Source organism: Empidonax traillii, unplaced genomic scaffold (genome assembly GCF_003031625.1).
Source record: "Empidonax traillii isolate 1590-97213 ecotype Southwest subspecies unplaced genomic scaffold, ASM303162v1 scaffold48:size2401408, whole genome shotgun sequence".
NCBI lineage: Eukaryota > Metazoa > Chordata > Aves > Passeriformes > Tyrannidae > Empidonax > Empidonax traillii.
Genome location: NW_020955241.1, coordinates 1,541,272 through 1,566,987, shown reverse-complemented (window position 1 = coordinate 1,566,987; position 25,716 = coordinate 1,541,272). Strand labels below are relative to the sequence as shown.

The 25,716-nt window shown below is 38.5% G+C and overlaps 1 protein-coding gene across 1 annotated transcript; it reads right to left on the bottom strand.

The window, feature by feature from the left end:
• Positions 1-672: 672 nt before the first annotated feature.
• Positions 673-22,791, bottom strand: SPATA48 (spermatogenesis associated 48). Its single transcript, XM_027878994.1, is given in 9 exon segments — positions 673-844; positions 4,607-4,714; positions 15,847-15,954; positions 16,479-16,514; positions 19,700-19,729; positions 19,731-19,773; positions 19,776-20,069; positions 20,072-20,165; positions 22,567-22,791. Coding segments are annotated over 9 exon segments (1,110 nt in total).
• Positions 22,792-25,716: the final 2,925 nt, after the last annotated feature.

The following is a 25,716-nucleotide window of genomic DNA, read 5'->3' as shown; positions in this document are numbered from 1 at the left end:
ACTCCCTGACCTATAAATTCATTTTTGATCTTCTCTTTTTCAGGGATGCTCCTTCCTCATATTATCTACACCAACACCAGAAAATAAAACAGTGCCAAGACAATTGCTTAAATACTGGTCCTCCATCTTCCCTATTTTACTGTTTTCAGATTAAGCATAAAAGAATTTAACCATGGATGCAAGGCACACAGTCTTAATTAGCCTTCAAACCAGAGAACATAACCTGGCTCTTTTTATTCACTACAACACACAAAGCCAGTACAGGCAAAGGTTAAAATCTCACTCTGTGACATTTAATCATCTTTGCAAGGCACACTTAGGACAGCTGATGAGAAGGGCTGCTGCTCTGTAATGATTTCATAGTTAATAATACATTCACATATGTGTGTCCACATGTGTGTGTGTGTACACAAAATGTTTATGTCAATGGTTGGAACAGCTACAGCATTATTTTCAGCTGTACTTAACAAGGCAATCCAGTACAGAGGACAAGCTTCAAGCCTTTGACATACGACTCACGTTTTTAATATGGTTTTAACTGTCTATGTTAGTAAGTCATAAATATGAAAATAATACACCAAGAATAACTGCAAACACCCACTTCTATGTTATTTCATTTTTTCTCTGTATTTAAAGTGTCCATGCATCTTCACGTTTCCCTCCTTCTCACTGTCAGTCATTGAGATTCTCAGTTATCCAGGTGAAAGGGACTGACACATTGTAAATTGTAAATGTTTCTTTTTCTGCCTTGTTGAAAGAATTCTGAGGACCAACTGGAGTAAACACTTGAGAAAAAAGTCCTTGGTGCTTATACTGAGACAAGCATCCATGTTTTGCTGTGTATCTGCAGTCACACAAAACCAGGGGAAAAAAGACTTCTAAAGCAAGTCCTCATGTTCCTAAACATCCTCTCTTTTCCCCTCTCACTGCTTTCTTCATAAACACTTATGTCCTTTGGCCTCAGAGAATATTAACAATTTGTAATATTCCATAGTGTTAGAATCAGCTGCCTTAAAAACAGTGGTGGTAAACCTTCCTAAAAGTTTTAAATTTTCCTTTCTGGATATATGTAACAAGCAGTGTAAGAGAGTGTGTTCTGCCTCTCACTATTTTTCAGCATTTCTTGAACACACACACACATAGATACACACAGTTGTCTCACAACTAACCTGCACAGTATCTATGTAGAACTGCCATGAGCATGCTGAATGCTTTCAAGCACATAAGCACATCATCCAGTGATGCCTGGAGATCATGCTGGAGATTTGACTTTCAAGACCTCTAAAAATACTTTTTTTGGCCTTGTTGCATGCCTGCTTTAAATGCCCAGTTCTCACAGTCAATAGAGAACTGACCACAGAGTTTTATGTTCATTCGGTCTCTGAACAAAAGTTGTTGTGTTTTTTTTTTTTTTTTAACCGACAGATATCTTTTGAAATCTTCAATGCTACTTGCTAAAAGGACACAACCTTTCTCTCAAAAATCAAATTAAATCTAGCACTATCTTACATTAACCATAGTGAAGCCAGTGAGTTTCCATGCAGCTTGAGGTGCAATTGGATTTGTATTTCTGTGAACCACTGGTCACTCCTTTTAAACACAAAACAAAACAACACATAAAACATTCCTTCTTATGCAAAAGCTAAACAAATCTGCCAGAATTTAATTGCACAAAAGGACTTTGAAACCCAATTTTCTGACTTCATCTTGGGATTACCTGGATATAAAAATACAATAAAAATACATCAATAAAGCGTGACATATGAAAATGCTATTCATGTTCAAAGATGAAGAAATCATATTTCTTCTGTTTTGTATCCTATGCAGTCTTGTTGACTTTCTAATCCTTCACACTGTTGTGCACGATTTTGCCCCACATACTGTAAGAGCACCATGCAATAGAAATACAGTGCAGAAGTGGTTGCATGCTGCCTGCTATATCTGATATTGCTGATATTTTTGACAGGAACATTTATTAGACCATGTTAGCAGTAGACAAGAGATTCCCTCAGATACCCTTAACTGTCTTCAGCAGACTGACCATACATTGTAGACATGTCAAATAAAGCAGCTATAAAATATCCACCACATGCAATCACTTGCTACTTTATGAGAAATTGTTACAATCATGGCTTGAGAATGATCAAAGAGAGAAAAAAAAGGGGCCATCACTTTAAAAACAGTTAGAATGAGACCATGTCCTATATGAAAAGCACATGGAGGTTAAGCGGGGTAGTCTGACTCCAAATTCCAGGAATAATCTCCCTTCTGTTCATCTCTCCACTACAGTCTAGCTTGACCTGGAATTACTGAAATCAGCAGGATTTTTTTATAATTTATTTTACAGAGGGAAAGAATCAAATGTTAAGCTTTTATCTTTTATGGGCATCACTAACTAATATTGAGGGGAGATTCTCAGGATCCCTCATAGGTTTACATAGCAGTTTCATAGAGGACTAGAACCTTCCATCTTAACTCAGTGAACACTAATTATACTCCACAAGTAGGACCAGAAAAAGTAAAACAGATCTGTTAAAATTTTGCAACCAGGGATACTGCCTACCCACGGGAATGTACAACTCAGGAAAATGGTGGTAAAACTGCTCTACAACCTCTGGACATGAAAGTTGGGAGATTCTGTCCTTCTTCTGGAAAGAATTCTTTAGCACAGAACAAGAACCATGTTCTTGATATCCACTATTAATTACACCCCCGTTAACATCTGTGTAAAGTGAAAGGAAATAACTGATGTGTTTTCCTTAGATCACAGTGGCACCTTCTTTTTGCTTTTGAAATTTGGTACCTATCTGAAGTCTCCTAATAATCTTTGCTAAGATGCTTTTGCCTTTTTTATTTGTCTGGGACATTTACAAGCAAATTAATGTTGCATCAGGCTGGTACGGGTACAGCTTTATTAGCCTACAGAGACTCAGGACTTCATTGCATCTTTTCATTCCCTGTCAACAACAACCCATGACTACAGATGACTGCCTATTTTCCAAGTTTAACCACAAGAGAAAAAGAGCAGAGGTGACATGGATGGGCATGGAGGGCAGAAAAATAGAAATCAGTGCATTTATGACAATGATGAAACACCTGACAAGGTGAATTCTTTAAAAGCCATGAAGCTCCCTAAATCTCCTCAAGACTTTTTCTGTATACTTTTCACAGGTAGTGCTGAAAAAGAGTCTGATGTGTTGTGAACAGAATCCTTAGGCCAATGAAACAGTTTAATTAGAGGATAAATTTCTCAGCAAAAAGTGGGAATTTGGGATAGTGTGATCATCCTAGATCATTACAGATACCAAGAAAACACATATAAAGTACAAAATCCTAAAGGATAGACAAAACCCAAATATTTACTATTACAGCTCATTTGGGGAGACAGGGACATTCACTCAAGGAGGTTCAAAACATGATCATAGGTTGAACCAGAATGAACACTTAATTAAAATAGCTTCCCCCTTCTATATGGGTAGTAGGGAATCTTCCAGAAGGATGGGTGTGGGTACAACAAATATGGAAAGGGAAGGAGGGGGCTTGCCCAAACTAGGTAACTAGGGGAGGGGTTGCAATCACATATGGGCAAGGAGGGAAGGGTCTTTAACCATAAAAGGGACAATTACATTACAGCATTTTTCAGCCAATGGGTGAACAGAGAGAAAGAGACTAACAACTTATAGGTATTCCTATAAGGATTATGGGGTACAGTTTAAGAACTTTACATTAACAATACTAGAATTCAAATAACAGGGTATTTAGTTTTTGAATGTCCTTAGTGGATTTGAACATCATCTTCAGTTGACTCCTTTACGGTCTCCACAGATCTTCTGTACTGTTCTTCCTCTTCTTCCTCATGTCCATCTCCCACAAGTTACTAAGCTTTTCCAATGATACTGAAAGAAAGGCTAGGTTGGTCCTCCAACAGTGTCAGAAGCTATTTGTACTAACAACAGGAAATGGATTTTTCAGTTGTTTTGATGTGTCCAGCTCTTTTGAAACCAACAAATTAGACATCTAAGTACTTATACTAGCTCATAGTTTTAAAAAGCCTTGCATGGAAGAGCAAGAGAGAATAAAGATTGCTAATTCACTTCATGAGGCAGCCAGAGAGTGACAGGGCGCTATGATGATTTTGTAGTCACAGGGTCCTGGGCTGCATCAGTGTGGTGGCATGGCATGATTTTGCCTCTCACTGCCCTTTAAGTAAAACAACTGATTTTTAACAACTATTTTTGTATAGAAAACAGCCATTTCATAAGTCTGCCAACACAAGTTTAGAAACTTCACACAGTTTTCCTTTCAGGACTTTGTAACTTTGACATTCATGAGCCTCTTTGAAAACACAGAGGTTAGTCACATATACAGTCAAAAAAGTCACCTTCCTAAAGCATAGCTGACAATGTTCCAGAAAAATTCTAAAACCACAAAAGGATTTCAGATTAGCATCACAATAATGTGGTGGAATCCAATCCCAACTGTTCTGTATTTTTTAAACCAATAGAATGTCATGCTTAACATTTAATTGTTTTCTAACTAAATAAATACAATTATGATTTTCCCTGTAATCTTCCTGAACAAGCTGAGAAATATACCTCATACCTACCCATGCATTCGTGCAATTACTGATGGGGTTGTTGATGGAAGATTAGAATTTCCCGGGTGAGTTGCTGATCAATGAACCTTACCAGTGTATCCAGGGATAGCTGGAGTGCTAAAGGAAACAGTTAAAGGAGGGGGGAGGGAGGGTGGGTGGAGAAAGAGTACATGAAATGACTAGAGGCTTGAAATATAACTTACAGGTCAGTTCTAAAATGCCTAGTGTTTATCAAAGATAGATGGGGTAAAATGTCTTCATAGTATGATCCTTAGTCCTTAGAATGTATCAACTGCCATAGCTTCTTTAAGATCCAGCTGATGATCTGGGCCAAAATCTCTGGTTAGATATGGTGAAAGTGGTTTCTTTAGAGACTTTTTTTTTTTTTTCAATTTGTTTAAGTTTAATATCTGTATGATATTAATGATTACAAGCAACATTTAATCACAAAGAAGAAATGGAGCACAGGGCTTGCAGAGACCACAAAAAGCAAAAAAATATACTTTAAAAATGTATTAGAGATTTAGCTTATATTTAGTTTCCACATTAAACATGGAATTTAGATAGCAGGCTTTATGACAACAGGTGTGATTTTTCATGAGCTAAACCACAAGTGGTTTTCCAAATTATTCTAAAGTTCTCTAAATTTCCCCTTGAATTTATTAAGATGTAATATTAACAGCACCACTTAGACATATAACTTAAATTCTAGTTCTAGTGCACCAGTGGACTGAGACATTAATTGCCACATCTTGGAAAACTAAAGCCTTTTGTTAATTCTGATGCTAAGTTTTAATGTGAAAATGAAAAGCAGAGTTCCTTAAAGAGATGGAGTTAAAAATTCTACTAGTCTGAGAAAATTTTGATAATAACTACTGCAAGATGAAGTGAAGATGGACAAAATTAAAGAAAAAACAGGTACTAATATGAATTCAGACAAATAGTCCATGAATATTAGAAATAAAACAATATAAACGCCTAATATGGTATTTTTTTGCAGCTCAAAATTATTCAGAGTATCATCAATATTGTTCTATATTGACAGCTCAAAATAGGACACTGTTGAAGTATACATACATCCAGATTGCCCATACACATGGAGATAAAAGCTCATGACAGGCTGTTTCATCCACTGTATCGACTAAATATTTGGCATTAGACACCTTGTCTCCATTAGTCCCTTTAAATGATAAACAGTGCCTTCTTTAAAATAATTTCTGAGGTATTCTTTGGTTCCCCTGTACTGTGGGTAAAAATAAACAATTCCTTTGATAATAAAGTGCATAGAGCTATTAGTTTCATACAGCTGATCAGCTACTTCTCCAGAACTAATTTCAGCATAGGATACAAAAATGGGCATACGTGAGCGATGGAGTTTATTAGACTTTGTGTGTCTTTGACTTCTGTACTAGGAAACTTGGCTCTGAAATTCCTTCCCAGAATGGAAGAGGTAATGACAAAATGCTGTATCTACTAACCAGGGTTATAATGAAGGACTGTGGATGAACTATATTTGCCATGGAAGCACCGGGGAGATATGTTGTGGTCTTTGTACCCATAGTTAGCAGAAGCACCATCTAGGTCTTTCTCTTATTTTGGAGTAGCCTTGCACTAACCCATACATTCATACACTGCTATGCTCCCTGGGCCTGCTCCAGTATACGACCTGCTGGAGAAGATGGCTTTGTAGAATCAGTACAGAAGTTTGGCAGCACTTGGTGAGTTGTTCCCTATAGGGAATCACCAAGTATTTGACTGAGCACCTAACAAATCTACGGTCTGTCTTGACAGGAGCCATGCAGGTGCAACAAATAGGCTTGAAAATCCAGTATAGTAGCAGGACATATTTTCAGAACTGGCCAAAATTACTTGCATCCAAATGTGCTTTTTCATGTCAAAGCAGACAATTGTTAGGTTATGTGTAGATTAGATGACTCTGTAGGAAATTTCTTCTGCATATCAGGATCCCTCCAAGGGACACAAAGGATATTGGGTGGCTGTGAGTATAAGCACATGCATCCATCCAAACCTGAAAACATACCTGATACCACCTTGAAGGAATCAGTCAGACTGTGAAAACAGTTTTATTACCCTGCTGATGGGATACATCCCAAGACACATCTCTCACATGTCATGGAATTCCACTGACTTCCTTGAAATTTTATGGATGTCACACAAAAAAGAAGCAAATCACAACAAGAAGTCCTATATTAACTTGCAATATTTCATAGCCTATTTGAAGTTAACTCACATAATAACTACACAACTGTGGAGATATTAGAATACACTGTGAGGCATCTGATTGATAGAAACTTCTCACCTTTAAAACTTGCAAAAGTAGAAGATAAAAGCATCATAAATGTCCAAACATGACCCAAAAGTCAGTCTGAAAGATGATACTAGATGAAGATTTGTTGTGGACTGTCTGTTCAAAACAAGAAGTTGGTACATTCATTACACATGGGATGGATACAGATTTGAAAGAGAAGAGAGGTGGGCAGGGAGAAGATAAAAGTACTAGGAAAGTAAGTAAGCTTACAATAAAGTAAAGTAGCTGCTCTCCTGGGAACCTGCAAAGAAGATGCAAAAATGTGCTGCGGTTATGTAGGTGATAAAGCAGAAGAAACTGAGGTTCAAAAAATACTCCCTTGGGTTTTTGTGTTTTTTTAGATCATGCTGTCTAGCTCTTGTGTGCTTTCTCTGATGAGCTGCTAAACCATATTGCTGCTGCTGAAGAAAACAACTAAGTGCCAAGCTACCACTGGGCAACACACAAAACTCCTCTGTGGTTATGCTGTCGTCATCAAGCTTTCTTTCTCTAACCGTGACATCTCTTTTGTTCGTGCACTTCCTTATTATCGTCCTAGCAGCTCTTAGTCCTGACACTGAGAAACACTGCAAAACATTGTGTTGGCAGTTGAATATGTGTAAGCACTAAGATTTTGCAATTGGACTGAAGTGATTCTGAGTGCCTCTACTTTGGTGTGCCTCTGCTTTGTATGCCCATAGAGTCATAGAATCATTAAGGTTGGAAAAGACCTCTAAGGTCATTGAGTCCAATTGTTAACCCAGGACCGCCAAGTCCAACACCAAACCATGTTCCTCCGTGCCACATCTACAAGTCCTTCAAATATCTCCAGGGAGGATGACTCAGGCAGTCTGTTCCACTGTTTGACAACCCTTCCCATGTATAATTTTTTCCTAATATCCAGTGTAAAACTCCTCCGGTGCAACTTGAGACCATTTTTTCTCGTCCTGTTGCTTTTTACCTGAGAGAAGGGACTGACCCCAACCACCCTCCATCTGGTCGTCAGGTAGCAAGATAAGATCCTCCCTGAACCTTGTGTTCTCCAGGCTAAACAATTCCAACTCAGGTCCCTCAGCTGCTCCTCGTAAGATTTGCACTCCAGACCCTTAACCAGCTCCATTTCCCTTCCCTGGACATGCTCCAGCACCTCAGTCTTAGTTCTTGGAGTGAGGATCCAAATCCTGAACACATGATTTGAGGTGCAGCCTCACTATCTCAGGATGGCTTTGAAGACTTTTATTTCCTGGTAATATTCAGGAAAAGTAGTGTGAACTTAATTTAGTTGGCCCTCCATACTGATATTTAGAGCTGTTTGAGATGCCTTAAGGTATCTGAGATAACCTCCTATAGCCCAGGATTCACAGGAGATAAACATTTTTCTGAAACAGCAGCTGGAAGTGATGGTCTAGGGTGCCTCCAGGGTACTGGATGCCTAGGTTTGCCATGTAAATTCCATGTCAGCTATGTTTGTGGAAGCAAATCAAGATTTCCTCAACCTTGGATCTAGCACTTCAGCTTGAGCAATCAAGGTATCCAAGTTCTTTGTGCAAAAATTCTCTCTAGTGAAAGCACTACGGTAGACCTTGCCCTTCAAAGGAAAGAGTTCCTAACATCTTACTCTTTCTTAGAAATACTCCTGTATAAATATCATAGAACTAAATCACCATATTAAGTTATTAACTAGCTCTTCTTGTTACTGTAATTATAAAATAGGCCTCTCTGATCTCATTTCCAGTACATAAGACTTGCAACTGGCTTCCACCTTAAATTCCCTTTCAGGAAGACTGACATGTCACATGTTTGAGGCCCTTCTTGATCCTATTTATCTCCATGATCCTACTTGCTAAACAGAGTAACCTGTGATAAAAATGCGTCAGACATGATCCTGTTTCAGGAAACTCAATGCATACACTCTCTTGTTTTGGGAAAGAATATACCTGGAATATTTGTAAAGTCAAAACAAAGTGCTTCATGCAGAGAATGGGAATGATAGGATTTTTGAGCAGTGCATTATGAGTTGCACTTCATATCCTTCTCCCTCAGCCATCAAAGCAGGATAGGGAATGCATACTTACAAATGGATTTGGGGTTTCTAAAAGGATAAAACCACCGAAATGGCAACTCCCTAGAAAAAAATTGAATCTTGTTGACCTGAAACATTTTGTTTCTACAATTTCTGGTTTATTCTGCTTTCAACTTTTTCAGCCCCTCCTTTTTAGTATGGGATAGTATTTTTCAGAAACAGTAATGCATTTCAAGCAGTAGCAAAATCTCATTTGACAAATGTCAGTGTAGGATATGTAAGCACACCCCTGCCCCCTGCCTCAATCTCACCAATGAGTCAAACTGGAAAACCACTAAAAAGGCGTCCATGCTGGACAAGCTATTAGTTTCTGAAGAAAAGATACGTTGAGAGAGAGCTTTTAGGCATCCCATATAAATGACTGTGCAAGGTGCAAGGCAGCAGAGGGTCCTGTTCCCAGCTAATTGTGCCTGTGAGGTTTTCATGATAACTTGAAATTATAAGGGACGCATGCATACAGTCAGTTGGAAAATGACTACTCTGAAGAAATATGACCAAAGTCAATACAGATATACTGATGTGATACTACCATTTTGCTAAATATGCTTGAGAAACCATGATTAAAGGGGAGTTTCAGAGAATAGCTTTGTGCAAGAACTGCAAGACTTGAAACACTTAGGACTTTATCTTCTTAGAAACTGTATATATTAAGTTCCCATTTCAATCAAGTGCTTTTGGACAGATCCTGTCCTCTCTCTGACACATGCAACTGTGAGCTTGAACAGGTCACTTCAGCCTCGTCTGTTGATATCTTTCAAATACCAGTACTGTAACCTCTTTACCAGTGTTCTGGCAATGCATTAGTTGATGTTTCAAAGGTGCTGCCAAGTAACTAACACTTAGTGAGAATGCACATGCATTGTGTAAGCACTGCCCTCTACTGTGGATTATGAGAGCTGAGGAATTATGAGTACCAAGTTTTAAAAAGCTAATGACTGCCAGATTTTTTACTTAATTGTGGGGGCAAAGGCTTTTAATGTAGAACAAGAAAACATAATCACTGTACTGCTTTTTTCAAATTTCAAGAAGCAGATTCCAGTAAGTACCATAGTGAAAGCCAGGAAGTTGTTGTGCTATAAAACAAAAGACACATGAAAGAGGAAAGCACAACTCATACATAACACTTGATTAATATGAACTGTTGCTGCACACGTTGGAATGCACTGTGCGCTACACTATTACTACAACAAGTACAGCCATCTCGCTAAAGGTGTGAGCTCTAACTGTACCAAGGAGAAGAATTATTTATGCCTAACATACCAGAGCCCTGCCCATGAATGCTACAGAGGAAATCCCCATCACCAGCGTGGGAGGCTTTTTTTCCATTGACCCTTAAAACACCTGCAGAACTAAAATACCACATAGAGCACAACCTTGTTTCAGCAGCTGTTTGGAGAAGAGGTCAAAATAGAAAAAAAGCTGGTAGCTAGGGGTGGAGGGGAGTTATACAAAATTACATGTATATATATATATATATATAAAGATTTTAAAGTAAAAAAGAACAGTAGATGATTATGTTGGAAATACATATGAGGCAGCAAAAGCACTTCCTCTATGGTTTGCAAAATTATTAAGTTCAAAATACATTTCTAAATAAGAAAGAGAATTTTTCAAAGTAGTTGTTAGCAACAAGAAACAAATAATTGGGTCATTATTTATTTTCACTTTTTAATGACATGGAACCTCTCAAAAGTGCCTAAAGGATTTAAAAGTCAGTCTTCTTGGAAGTCACTTAGCAGTGCTGCAAAATTTCCTTCCCTGTATAACTCGCCCACAGGAGATGAAAATACAGTGTTTCTCCAGAATTTGTACTGTCCTGCTCTTCCTTGATACACATTTGGGTTGGAGCAGCAGTTACAAGCAGAAGATCAGATTGTGGTGTTTGTGGCCAGGTTTTCACAGGAGCTAAGCGATCAACGTGCACTCTTTCAGAATTCTGGTTTTCATGTGTGGTTGCTGAGCTATTTTTGATAGCCTATCTGGCTGCACGAAACATACTTGTTAGCACTCGGTTGCTTATCTACCTAGTATATGGTTAGTTATGGGACATATAAAACCAAATGCAGCACTCATCTTCCACAATTAAGTAAATATTATAAGAAAATAATTAATAATAAAACCAGAAAGAAACAAATGAAAAATAACCAAGGAAAACAGACAAAATCAATTCAGAGTTTAAAATCTTGTAAAAGAAATCACAGAGGTCATAGTGTTGCAAAATATATGAACAGATACTCAATCCTACCCCTGTTCAGGCAGTCATGCTAAGCAGATATATTTAACTCATTGATTTCAATGAAATTTAGACTTCATGAGTTTGAAAGACAAGAAAGTAAATATGAGGGAGGTTAAAGTTGGCAGACAAGTAGAGAAAGTAGGTAAAAAAAAAACAAGAAAAAGAAAATATGCACAAAAAAATCGGTACGTTTTAAGATACAGCAAAAGACATTTGAGCCACTGGACAATTATTGTTCAGTAAATGTAACAAAAGCAACATAAAATGAAAATACAAAAACCATCAATGCATTCAATTTGGAACCTTGCTGTTTAGTGGCATAAAAAGATGAAATTCAAGCCTGCAACACACAGCCGTGCTCTGACAGTGTAGTCCACTCAATGAAAACTCTGTAAAATGAGATCATACTCTCAAAAGTGTAAAAGTGTAAACTCAAAAGTGTAAAAGTGATTACACTCTTTACAATGAGATCATAAATTTTAAAAAGATTTTTGGAGATCTGTCGGTGAAAAAGGATTGCATCAGAAAGAGATTTTCAGAGAGCTCTTTCACAACATCTTCCTAATTTCTTGACTGCCTCTTTACAAATCCCCTGATTTCTATGTTACCCTTGGCAAAGAAATGACAGAAGATGCCAGCTTTTAGGCATACATTGCAAAATAACCAAGGGTGAAAGAGAGGAACATGACACTTTTAGAACAAATTCAAGAATGCACATACAAAACACGGATATTAAGAGCAATGCTACATTCCAAGGCTCGAACAGACTTCAAGAGGTTATGTCACTGATGCCTTTCCCCTAAGGCAGGTTTTAATATAAGCCTGGAAGAGAATCAGAAGAACTGAATTATGAACCAGGATTTTTGGTCGAGTGCAAAGATGAAGCATCTGACCCGAAAAGCCACAGCTCACTTAGGGAAATTCCCGCTGATCATCCTAGACTGCCACCAGATCACAAACATAATTATGATTAATAAGTTCAGATTCATAAATGAAGCACTTCTTGATGAGTCACAACACCTATGACATGGCTTTTTATGCATGCTGAAGGCTCCCACAGCTATTCCGTGTCTGAACCACTAAGAAAAACTGGATAAAACATGACTAACATTCCAAAGTCTTCACTTATGTCTCAGCCTAACTTTTAAGAACTGTGGCCATCATTTTGTGCTAATAATGTTATTTAAAACTAAATTTCTTCAAAGCACCCCTTCAAAAGCTTCAAGATCCGAGTTCAATTAAAAAACAGCACAGACTTGGGCTCAGGTTATATGAATTCTCATTGCTAACTGTGTTACAGATTCTGAATGGGATTTCATAAACCACTTTATCACACTGCACCTGGATTTCCATCTGTAAAACTTCCAAATTTCATGGCAAAGGACTTCAGAATATTACCTAGAGTGCTGGATATATGCACAGCAGCTCTTCACAATACTGATCTTATATTAGGTGCTTTTAGGCTGATCTACAGCACAAGTCAAGACTTTTATCTTTTTTCTAATTCCTTAAGAAAAAAAAGAAGAAAAGCAGAAGATGGTTTCCTGTTCTGCCAAAAGGAAGAGAGGGTGGGTGCAAGGCTAACATACAAAACATGCCCAGGTTCACCACTCTTCCTGTTTGTCTCTGCAGTTACATGACAGATGACTTTTAGCTACTTGCAGCTTTGCTAATAATTTGAATGTTGGCAACCACTTTCTTGCATGCTCTGGGGAAGAATAGTGTCTCACTCCGGAGAAATGCCTGAGCACCAACACTGCTGCCCGAGTGCTAGAGGCAGGAAGTGCAGCTGCTGGTCCATGAGAGTGAAAGTGACTTGTCTACAAAGAGATTTTTATTCTTTACATTTACAAACCAGGCTTTTAAATTCAAAAAATAAACCTAACTTTTCAAGGATTTTGGGGGGAGTTTAGCAGCCTTAATAACTGTTTACATCCTTCCAGAACTACTGACAAACACATAAAGTGGGAAAAACAAATTATAGGCAACAGTTTTATACCTTCTGACTTTCTTCTTTCCTCTGCTCAGAATCATAGCAACCTTGATGTCTGAAAGTCATAGACAGAGAATAAATATGAAAAACTTTATAGAATTTTACCAGTGGAATTGAGTTTTTCACAGCTTTGACATGTTAGAATATTTTAACTCTCAAAGATCTTCCTGGTTGCCAGAAATCAGTGAAACCTGTAGCCTCACTCACTAAAACCCAGAAAACTGAGATGCAGTATACCAGAAAAGGTAACACAGAACCAGTTGCTCGAATCCACCACAGTACCATATGCTGCAAATAGTTCCAGACAGGATGCCTGCCGGCAGCAGAGTGTACACATCAGCTTCTATTCTTCAAAGCTGCACAGCAACAGCAGTACAACCTAGCAGAACTAAGGTTTAACAGCTCTGTAATTTCACTACAACTCAGTCATCGCTGTTCAGCACTATGTTGTATTCTCTACGTGCTGTTATTTTTCAAACACATTCATTTCTGAGTAATCATTTTATACTATTTTATGTTTTAATTCAAGCAGAAAAATTTGATGCAGGCTATTAGAAGCCAGATAACTTGTGCAGAGGGTGAAATAAAACAATTGGAATGGTGTATTATGTCATAAAAGCTTGGCATTAATAGGCTTGGCTGCCGTAATATGGGTCAAATTTGACCACCTTACAATGCTTAGTGCCTTACTTTGCTTGTGAACCTACTGCTGTAATGAGTCAGGCTGTCTGAAAAATGATGGACTGTTTCCCACATATGTGTGACAGCATTTGATGGATACACATTCACCCTGAATGCCATGTAAGAAACATAAATAAACAGACCTAAGGTGAGGCTCAGAAACTCCAGCTACTTACAAGGCAGCTCCCAACAACAAGAAATGTTTAGCACATACTCTGACATAAGCAAATAAGATCCAGCACTGCATCTTCACAACAGAGAGGGCAATATTTTTACAGCTTCTGTCCCTCTGCTTCCCAAGTGAAGCATCCCTTCTGTAGTTTCCTCACAAATGTTAATTGTGCAAGACCGCTGCAAGGACACACAGGAGAGACTGATGCAAAGAAAAAATCTGATTCGGTAAACAGAAAGCCTCTTTCCTCTTTTGTTTTATTGTTTTTAGTTCTTATCATTAAGCTGTTACCTTTATCATTTTACTTTCTCAAAAGCTTGCAAATAAATGCTTAATATCAACTCAATCTACTAAAGACAGGTTTAGGAGAGGCTTAATGTGAAAACCTTCAAATTTCAAAGTTCATCATCTAGCTAAAAGTATGGTGTTCCTAATAGCATTCAGGGAGCTTTTGCACACTCAAAGGCCATCTAGTGACTAAACTTAAAAATAATACACTTTTAACACGGCAATATTCAAGTCATAATACTCATCAAACAATGGAACAAGTATTCCTACGCAACAGACCCGTTCATTAATACTAAAGAACAGAAAGCATCTGAAGTATGAAAGTATGGCATAGTTTGAAAATAAACATAATTTTTTTTGGAAGTAAGGACTCTATTCAGAATGGCATCAGCAGAAATTCCTGTTGCATACTACGCTCAGAACCTTCTCTTCCATGTCCTATTCAACCGAACCTGGAATGTAACCCAAATCTACTTGCTGCTGGGCATTTACAGGAATGCCTGAGTTAGGTAGTCTCAGCATCATTAGGAATCACAAATCAGGTGTTTTGGGGTATGATCCAGCAGATGTGCAAAAGCTAGCTTCATATGGAACCTTTCTCAATTCAGAAAAGTGGAAAGGTGCCTGCTGAGTTCCTAAAACTTGGTTGTGCAATTAGTCTATGAAGATTAACAGCAGGAGAGATACTCTGATTTCCATCCTAGCCTAGGTCAGAGCCTGCTGATCATGAAGAGTTCATTATACCATGACAGTATACTGCACTGGTGTTACCACTGGCAGCTTTTACTTCCCAGGATGGGCACACCAAGGGTAGCTTTTGGTCTGATAATCAATTAATGTCAATTCCTTATGACCATTCTGTACAAGATAGATGGCAGGGTCACTTGGGCCACAGAGCAATTCCTGGATGATGAAAAAACCCCAAATCGACATTTCTGGTTGAAAAGTATGATGTGTGGTCTTAGGAGCATAATTTCCCTGAAGTTATAACATTAATGTGATATAGTAAGGAATCAGGCCTTAATGTTCTACGACAAATTCATAGTTAATCAAAACAGGTTGCATTTCAGCCTACTGTGAAAAAAGTAGATGGATAAAATCTGTTATATCATCCTCTCAGTAGACATATCTCTGGTCGTTTTGTATCAGCTTTCTTGACAATTTTTATATATCTATGCTGGATGGTCCTTTAGGTTTATACAGACCTAAACTGACCACTTCAAGGAGTTACCACCGTAGGCCATTTACTATTGACTCGATTATTAAAAAGGACTCTCAAAGTTCAACCCTGAATCTGAAAGCCCATGTTGCTTCTTGTGTTAACTGAGTTCAGACTTCATTCAAGTTATTAAAAAGAAAAAAGAGTGTTCCCCCCAAATTTTTCCATTCCTTTAATCAAGATCAGATTTTTAACTGCTTTTCCCCCCTTCTCTAAGTAATAAGAACTCAAGAGGCAGTATCAAAATCATGCTAATAAACAAAACACACTGTGCAGTGCTCGTGTAGCAAGGCTTTGAAGTTTGCACATGGTTAAGTGGAAATAAGTCTATACTGGCATTGTCAGTGTCTTCAAAATATACTGCACCAGCACAGCCACTGCTTGGATAGAAAGGAAACCAAAAATATGTACATTATTCATAAGACAGCTGGTGGAGGCAGCTGAACAATATACTGCATGCTCCAAAATTCTAATTATTTATTAAAATGGTCCACAAGAAAAAAACCCACAGAGGTGAACTGCCCGGTGTGGTTAGCATGTCCCAAGATGAAAACAACTATCTGCTGAACTTGCAGCACACACCAAATGACAGCTCTAGTACATATGTGCAGGGAAAAAAATGGAAATAAGATAGAAATGTGTCATCTCCATCCTTTTGGCTCATAATCAGATTGGGATATTCTTACAAAGAGGAGATAATAGATTCTGATTTGTAGTTTACTGGTAAAAGGCTGGAGACACCTACAAGCCAAGGAAACTCAACACACATGCTTCTCAGAAAACACCTTAAGATTAGATAACATAATCCATCTACAACTCTTGTTTCAGAAAATGAAAGAGGGACTGTTTGGGCTAATAAAAAATGTAGAAAGTAGAAACAACCCAGGGACATTGCACTTACATGTACAAAGGGATATGACAGGTTCAAGAGCTTTGGCTTAAAGACAAAATAGATCAATCATTTTTTTTTCACCAAACAGAACATTCGGATAGAATATTTATGAGGCCCTAAAAGACAGGTGGTGACAAGTCAAGTTTTTGCTCTTGGAATGATGCAGTGTTCATTTGAATTTGGTAAAATACTGTGGTAAATAATTAGGTTGGTGTGTATGTGATTCTCATCAGGGAGAATCTTACCTTTTAATCTCCTCAGATACTGGAACTTCAGTAAATTTCATAAGCATGTTTTCTTTAAAAATGAACTGCTTCTCTTCCTGTAACACTTCTCTCACTCAGTTCTTGAGGACACAGGGCAACTTTACATCAGGTCTGAATTTCTCTCTTGGCCTCTCCCTGCAAGCGACTCTTGCCATCCACGTCTTTATTCTTTGAAAGAGTAACATTCAAGAAACTATGATAGATTTTTCTGTCTACCTATGGCATTTTTCTTCCACCCTGCAGAGGTATCTGTCTCTCCCATTGCATGCCTGACTCGGCCCACTTACACACATGTCCACTGGGTTTGCCTGAGCAAATTGGCTGTCTCATGGCCTGGAAAGAGAGATGTGTTTGCTTCCAGCAGGGGCAAGAAGTAATTTCTGCATCTTATCAGACTTGTCAAACAACCTGGTTCATTCTGCTGTCCCCGTGCCCACCTCTGTGTTAAGCCCTACAAATAGAATAACAACTGCAAATTGGGTATGGGGGCTTTGTCACCAGGTTCCCAGGTACAAATATACCTCCATGGTCAAATTCTGAGGTCCTCTCAAACACTGCAAAGAAAACTTGAGACCACAGAGAAAGGGGTAGAAACTTCTGTTGTCATTTGAGTGAGAGAAGAGGATTCTACAGGCAAATATTGTAAAGACCTTGTCTCCTAGCATTGAGCACCTTCCCTATACTGACTCAGAATACATGAAGAATAGTTCCTCAGCTGTCTCTTTCTCTGGCAGGCTCTGATTCTCCAGTCTTAGAACGGCCTTCATTGTCAGTTTCTTGCATTTGCTTTGCTGTTACAGAGCTTCCCTGAGTTTGCTTTGCTCAGCAGGTGCAAAAGCCTGCTAGGGAAGTTCAAAGTTGTTGACTGGCAAAGCCATAGCACTACATCTTCTCATAACAGAGAAGCCCCTGCCTGCTGCAGATGTTTTATAAACCGCAGCTCATCCGTATCAAAGACAGCTTCTGTCTCTTATTTTTTACATTCATCCCAGACACAGTGGAGAAAGTGACTGTAGAATTTGCTTGCAAAATGCCTGACTGATCTCTCTTTCAGCACAACTTCCCCAAACAACTTAGCTGTGGAATGTCTTGAGACTTACATCTAGAAAGATTAGCAACTTACATCACACCACGTGCCTGCAGGTTGGTAGTTGGGCCCTGAATTATGTAGCTAAAATCTGGAATTTGTTTATGCAGTCTCATTAAAAATAGTAGCTAAAAACTCATCTACTTTTTATATCTATATTTAGTCATTTGGAGTTAATACCTCAGCATCACAGGAAAGCTAGCAAATGCATGTTATGTTTGGAAGAATACTTACACGACTTTTCTTAAAAAATTTATTGGACCATGCCTGTTTTAAGGTTTGTCCCAAAGTTAAGTTTGACTTTTCCTGACAGCTTAAGTGGAGTTGGCATTTCACTCTAATAGTGAACTTTACCCAACAAAAAAAATCACCAGAAAGCCACCAGACAGTTTCTATCTGCTTTGTGGAACTACTCTCTATTTCAGACCACTTTCTTGACTGTAACCTGGGTTACTGACTTGATGACATTCAATTTCAAATTTTCTCTGTGTTCATTTCAGACATGTCCCTATTTGACAGAGTATATCTCTGTCTCTATCTGCTTTTGTCTGCACTGGAATACTTAATGGTCAGATAGAACTGCATATCTCAAATATTCTTTCCCCTTCACTTTTGCAGAAAAAAAACAGCTGAACAGTTCTGACTGATGTCTGAGGTCTAATTTCATATGTAAATAAAGAATACAGTAAGTGAGAAATAAGAGTGAAAATTACATAGGATGGGTAAGAAAGAAAAAAAGGAAAATTATGTAGTCTATTTTTTATCCCTTGTGGTTTCTCATGTTCTTTAGGGTTCTGTTATATGACTGCAGCAAACATAAAGAGATTTAAAATGCAAAGTTTGAAGACAGAAACAAGGAACCAAAACCACTGCCTGAATTTATGACACTTTGAGACTTTTTGGCGACAATAGTACATATAAAGCATCTCTAACTGTGCAGTAACTGCACTACTGCATAATAAAATGGAACAAGGAGCTTATTTACATTTCTTTACCATAATCTAAGAAGTGCCTCCCCTCATCTATGAGCATGTAGCATGAGACACCATAAAATTCTGTTCTAGCTGTAATGAGCATCTCTCTATGAAAATTACTGAAATTGTCTTGAATCATATTGCTTATTGCTGATTATGTCTATCCTTAGAAGCCCTCGGCAGATATTTCTGCTTTCCACAATTTTTATAAGACAATTTTGAAATCATCAACCCAATTTTGCTTCATGTTATAAGTGGTAAATTCCTATTTTGATGCTGTAACCAATACGAAATTATAAGACTCAACTTTATGTGTAAGACATTGATATAAAATAAGAGGGTAATAAGAACTTTGACTAACATGTGACAGCAGTCCTGAACTGTTCTCTGAGCAGCTCGACACTGGAATAGGTCTTTAAATGTGCTGCACCGGAACGTGTCAGGAAATACTAAAAGACACAAAACTATCCAGGGGATTTCCCACCTCTGGATTGATTTATTATTATGGTTTGTAGAAAAGTAGACTCATACTCATACTATGGTATGTAACTTCACAATTTACATAAATAGATTTTTAAAAAGCATTAATTACCTTAAAAGATTTTTTTTCTTGTTTTAGCATTCGAATTCCCATTAGAACTTGCTGACTAGTACTTTTTGACTGACTAGTACTAGTACTCTTTGCTACATCAGGGACAATGAAACATACAAACACTACTGCGGTTGTTATATCCAGTTCAAATATCAAGGGCAAATACATTTATAAGCTTGTTCTTTTAGGACCCTGGGGAATGGAATTCAGAAACTCATTTTATTTATTTGTCAAGCATCACCAATTTCTTTGGTGTTTAAGAAATAAAAATAGCAATTGGCTTTACCTCTGAATCACGCCCTGACTCCCACCCTCTGTCCTGGCTGGTTTCCTCCTGGAGGTCTCCTGTGGGCAGGCTGGGCTCTCTCACCTATGATGGGGACCACTGGTGAGGTTTCATATCACTGCAGTCTACCAGGGATTCAACAGCTCCTCCAAAACTGGGCTGCTGTTCAGCATCTGCCATTGGACTCACAAAACCTGAACAGGGATCTATTAAAGGCACGACATCCTGGTGTGAGAATAAAGGGTAATTCACCCATACAGGAGGGCTGAGTAGATAAAATTTAAGGAAAGAATTACTGTTTTCCTCTTCAAAGTTGGAAAAGCCATGATTGCTCTCAAGATCCCTGACAACAGGCATCCACATCTTCTTTAACAGGCTTGGATACTGTTGGTGATCATCTTGTCAACTGGTTCAACTGGTAAGGCAGACTATTCAAAGGCACTTGCTTGCTTTTCAGGTCCATCAGAAAATAGTAATTCTCTTCTATCATCCTTATGTGGTAGTAAACTCAAAAGCTGCAACTTGCCCCTGTTTCTTCAAGTTTCTGAAGTTACAGCTAGCAAACCACAGTAAAAATAGAGGTCATTCTCCAGAAAATCAGTGCATAGAAAAGCATGGCAGTGGGTTAAGTACTGAATTCTTTCCTGAAAAGAGATATATCAAGTATGGTACACAAAGAACAGAGCCATTGAATGTGCAGAATTTTTCTCTTGCTTGGTAATGATGGAAAACACCTTACAGTGAAATGTCTCCTGGTGTGAAACATGGTTCACAAGTGCCACTGTAATCCAGTCCTTCAAGGGGACATACACAGCAACTTGCAATGGCACTAAAAATTACTGACTCATCTAGTAAATACAAAATGAAGAAGTTTTCATTCTGACAATCATATGTGTTTTCATTGAAGAATTTTACAATAAGATATTCTGTTGCTATAGAAATCACAAACATGAATTAAATTGCAACACTTATATAACACAAAAAATTTATCAAACACAACTACAGAGAAATGCAATCCAGAAAACTTAAAATTATTACTTGGAATAAGTAAATCACATTAACATTAGAATTTTCCATGCAGCTCAGTTATCTCCAGAACTTTGCCAGTTGTTCTATCAGGTTGGCAAATCCACCAGTATCTCAGGTCAGAATAAGCAGCACTCATTTCCTGATTCCAAGGTTAATGTATGCATTTAGCACTCTAAACAAAAGCAGTTTGATTTATAAGGGTCCTCTCCAAATGAATTCAGTGCCATCTGCAAAGGTCTGGCTCTTCAGAAAATTCAAACTATGTTTATTTGGACAGCTTAATTCAGAGTATGGGGGCCTTTATTTTATGGCCTTGTCAGGAGAAATTGGGGCAGAGAGTCTGATAATTCCCTCATTTATGTTAATCTCACACAGATGTAACTTCTTTGAACTCCTAACTTGCTGCTGATTAACACAAAATTAGAAATGAGCCTAAAATGTATTATAGTACAGGTTTATAGTAATAAAAAGTTGTGTTCTGTGATGCAGAATCATGGTGAGGGTTTTTCTGAGTAGTTTGCTGATGAAGCAGAATAAAGAAGTAAATAAACACACCGTACTTCTTTATCAGGGTTGGTTTCGTATATAGATCACAAGAACTAAAATGCGTAAAAAGCGACAACTGAGGATATTGTATATGCTGTATGGGCAGTGTAAGGCTAAGCCAACACTCTAAAGACACAGAACTCTGTCTGACACATCCTGCTTTCTATCACAGTTGAACATTCACCTGAGTGAAATGAAACTTCAAAAATTTGACTTCTGTCAGGAATAAGGCTCTAAAATTCCATACTGGTGTCTATATTTACTGACACTCTGTAATCTCCATACCAAATATAATGTTTTACACTAGAAATTACATTCAGTATTGCAGTTTGAGTTTTTCCTCCATTTCCTCTTACCTACTCCTGGAAATATTTAGAAAGAGATGACAGGAAAGGTAAAGACATAGGAATCAGGTAAAGAAAGCATAGGATGGAAGACATTACAAGGATGACTCATTTTTTGTTACATTCATTTTGTATTAAAATGCAATTAAAACTCTACATTGGATTTTGTTGACAAGGATTCTGTCCAGTTTATCCTGAGAAGTAAACTTGCCAAGGAAGGATGAATTATTTCTCCTGTCAACGTTCTGAAGTGATCTGTGCTTTTAAAGAAGCACATGGATGAACTGATCACCAAGCTAGTACTCTTTGCTAGATGTCTGCCTTTTACTTTGCTTTAGGATTCCTGCAGGGCAGTCTTTTTTGCTTCTTTGACAAGAAACAGCCAGTTTCCCTCTCTGGCACAGTAACAACTGAGACCAAATCTTTCAATAAAGTGACATTTTCATGTCAGACTTTATTTGCATCCCAGAAAACAACTCGTACCTTCCCCCTCCCCCTTAAAAAATCCATTCTCTACACTACTACACATCAAATACTCGTATGCCACAGGAACATGCAAGTGTCCTGGGATTCCAGACACTTCAATTGCTCTCTTGCAGCAGTTCAATGAAGAAGGAGCAGCAGAGCTGCAGGTGCTCATGACAGTGACTGGATGAGCGAAGTTCTTTGGCTCTGCAGTGGAAACTTGCTTGGTTGCCTTTTCTTAGGAACAACTGCCAGAAGTACGAGGCCAGTTCCCTGTGTCTCTGGCCGGGTGCAGTCCGCAATGCCGCAGGACTGGCTGTTTCAAAGGGGCTGCCCCTGGAGCAGCGATGGATTGGGATTAAGTAATTGTTCTCAGCGGGCGGGACGATTTTGGATGGCGCTATTGGCGACAGCAGCAGCAGATGTTTCCCTGGGGTTTGAGGATGTGAAAGCCTCCCCTCCCCTGCCTTCCCTTCCCCGCTATCGCCAGAAATGCAGAGCTTGGCACTGCGGCTGGGAAAGCCCCGCCGCCGCCTTCCCCGCTGCAGTCCCACGACCGGGAACGATGTGCCCTGCAGGGCCTGGCGGGGCACGGGGCCTCCTCCCTCTCCTCGGGCTGTTGTTCCTCCTCCTGTATCACCTCCTCCTTCTGCTGCCCATCTTGCCCAGGCAACCCGGCGCCGGGCCGGGAATCCGAGGCACAGGCTGCCCCTTCCCGGCTGAGTCCAACCATTAACCTGGCACTGCCGAGCCCCCCACTAACCCGTGTCCCTTCACCTGGACACTTTGAACACTTCCAGGGATAGTAACTCCACTACTTCCCTGACAACCTGTTCCAGTGACTGACCACCCTTTCAGCGAAGCCATTTTTCCTAATATCCCGCCTAAATCTCCCCTGGTGCAGCTTTAGGCCATTCCCTCTGGTCCTGTCACTTGTTACTTGGGAGAACCCTCTTTGCAGCCTGGCAGTTTTAAGGTTGTGTTGCTGTCTGCGACATGCTTTTCCATAATACAGGAGCTCTGCCCTTTAACACCCAGCTTTACCCCTGTGGTTTTTTACACCTGCTGGTGCTTTTTCCATCTACATTCACCAGATCTACTAGTGGGATTAAACTTCCTTTCCACATATTTGGAGATTGATGCAGGAAAGCTAAAGAATTATTTAATTTGACTTCCCTCCCCCCCCCGCCCTGCCCCAGATGAGCAGTCAGTGCTGTGGGGTGAGGTTTTTCTCCTTCCCATGTATCAAGGAACCTGTGTTATGGGGTGGGGGTAACACCACAGGTGAGTTGCATTGGCAGCGAGTAGCTGCTAATGTTGGTACCCGGCTGAAGCAGCTGCATCACTTGGTCAAAGGCTCTGAGGTACAGAAAAAGTTATGTGTTAGGATACCAAGATTGTACATTTCTGGCATTCTAGTGCTGATTTTGTACCCACTGTGTGTATACTTACAGCTGTCAGCAGCCACTGATGGTGAAATTCCGTCATACAGCCTCCTGAGATTGGGAAGGGCTTGAAATGACAGTCTCTGCTTCGTAGTGAAGTTTTGAAATTTGAACACAGTTAGTTGCTTAGGCTTTCCGATAGTATTAAACTAGGTTATTTAATTTGTGCATTGGTATGCATACATGCTAGATCTTATTCTACGGCTTGGTTGTGATTGAGTTTTACCAACCTTTCTTTAGAAAGTCAAAGTCTTTTCCAGGAGTTAGATCAGAAGTGAAGTTCAAAGTTTTTCTACTCTCTGACAAAAAAGGGAAAACTATATGCAATATTTCAGTATATATATTCCCTGAAATGTCATAATATTCTTCTGTATCTGGTTTTACTAGGCATAATAGACGTTGTCAGCTCCAGAAGAGACACTTCAGTTTTATTGCACTTGGGTGTTATTAATATAATCTGAATTCAGACTGATGTAAGAACATTTTTTTTTTTTTTTAATTTTAATTTTTACTTTTAAGTGTAAAAATTCTGGTGTATGCGTTTTTCCTTAAGTGAATAATTAAACTCTTTGAGGACAATCTGAGTTTTCTGAGCCATCTTACTGAAAATACACAAGTTTTTAAACTTCAGCACGCATTATGATAAGCAAAAAAATCTCCTTTTTGACTTAAGAAATGCATTAGTGGTACAATTGTCAGAAAGAAAAAAAGAAGGCCCACTTGAAATCATAATCTAGTTCATATCTTGCAGGCTTTCTGTCAAAAGGGTTAAACTTAACTGAGACAAATTAGAAACTGAAGTTCAGTTTCTCCCATATGACTTTAATATGGGTAGTAATAGAAATGGTAATATTTGTGCACACAACAACAGTAGGCAGCTTAAAAATGCCAGCTATAATTACAACACTTGGATATAGAAAACTGCTTGACTATTAGCATGATTGAAACAAAAATAAGTAAGTAGATTTGCTGTTTATATAACCTTCTGGTGCAGAAATCTCTTTACAAAAATTATCTCAAAACATACTTAGTTTGGAAAAACTTTTAGCAGTTATCATAGTTTAAATATTTTCCTATCACGTTATAGAATTTTCATTTCTGAATAAATGGATTGGAATTATGCTAACTGAACATTATACCAATACAGAATTTTATTAATTAATGAATTGTTTAATTATTTAAGGCTCATTTTAAACTGTTTCCTGCCAATGTAATTTTCTGACTGAATTTAATTCTCTGATAAATTATTGTGAAGATGATTGATTTTGCAACTGTAATGCTCATTTTAAGGCTAAAAGATTCAGAATAAAATATTTTGTGAAATTGTAGAGTTTACTTGATGAGAAAACTTTCAGAGGGTGAATGGCATTTCCTTTCAACTCAACGGTCATAGGAATGAATGTTAATTCAATCAGTACTAATCTGCCCAGATTCCTCCTATGCGCAAGAAATGGGAAGAGAAGCCCTCTTTATCTGAGACTGTTGTAACTTTCTCCTCAGGGAGGAGCAGGAAGGGTTGTTTTTCTGTGCAGGTAAAACCCACCTGCTATTGTCATCTTGAACTGAGACTCTTCCCCCTCTATGCAGAACCTGAAATATGTGAGCTCAATTTCTCTGAGTTTAAATAGAATCTGCACAGTTGCCCAGGTAGATTCTAAATGCATTGAACAGGATGTTAGCATCTTGCACTTAAAATTTAACTCACTTTTTGACCTGTTTCAGTGGCATAAATTGGTTGTAAAGCTGTTGCATTGAACTCAGTCTGATTTTAAAGTTGCCCAATGAATCCTCTAGTAACAGATACTTTATATGGCAAATGTATTGTATGGGGTACATTCCAGTCTTTAGGAATGGCTCTTCAGGCAGCTGGGAGGTTTTAACTACCCTGGATTTGGGGGTGAATTACCCCAAACTTCCGTGTGTCTGATACGGATGTAAACTATTTTTCTTCATCTGTGTTCTTTTGCAAAAGGAACTGTTGCTCACACCTTGTATAATGCCCGTAAGAAGTACAAGATGATGATGAGGAATCACACCCTGTATATTTTTAGTGTATTTGGCTGCTTAAAAAACTTAATTTTGAGAATTAATCCATAAACTCATTTATTTTGCTCAAAAATGACTGAAACAAATTACTTTTCCCACTGCTTATTTAGTACAGGTTCAGACTGATAGGAATGAATAATATATTTAATGACTTTAAAATGTGGTTT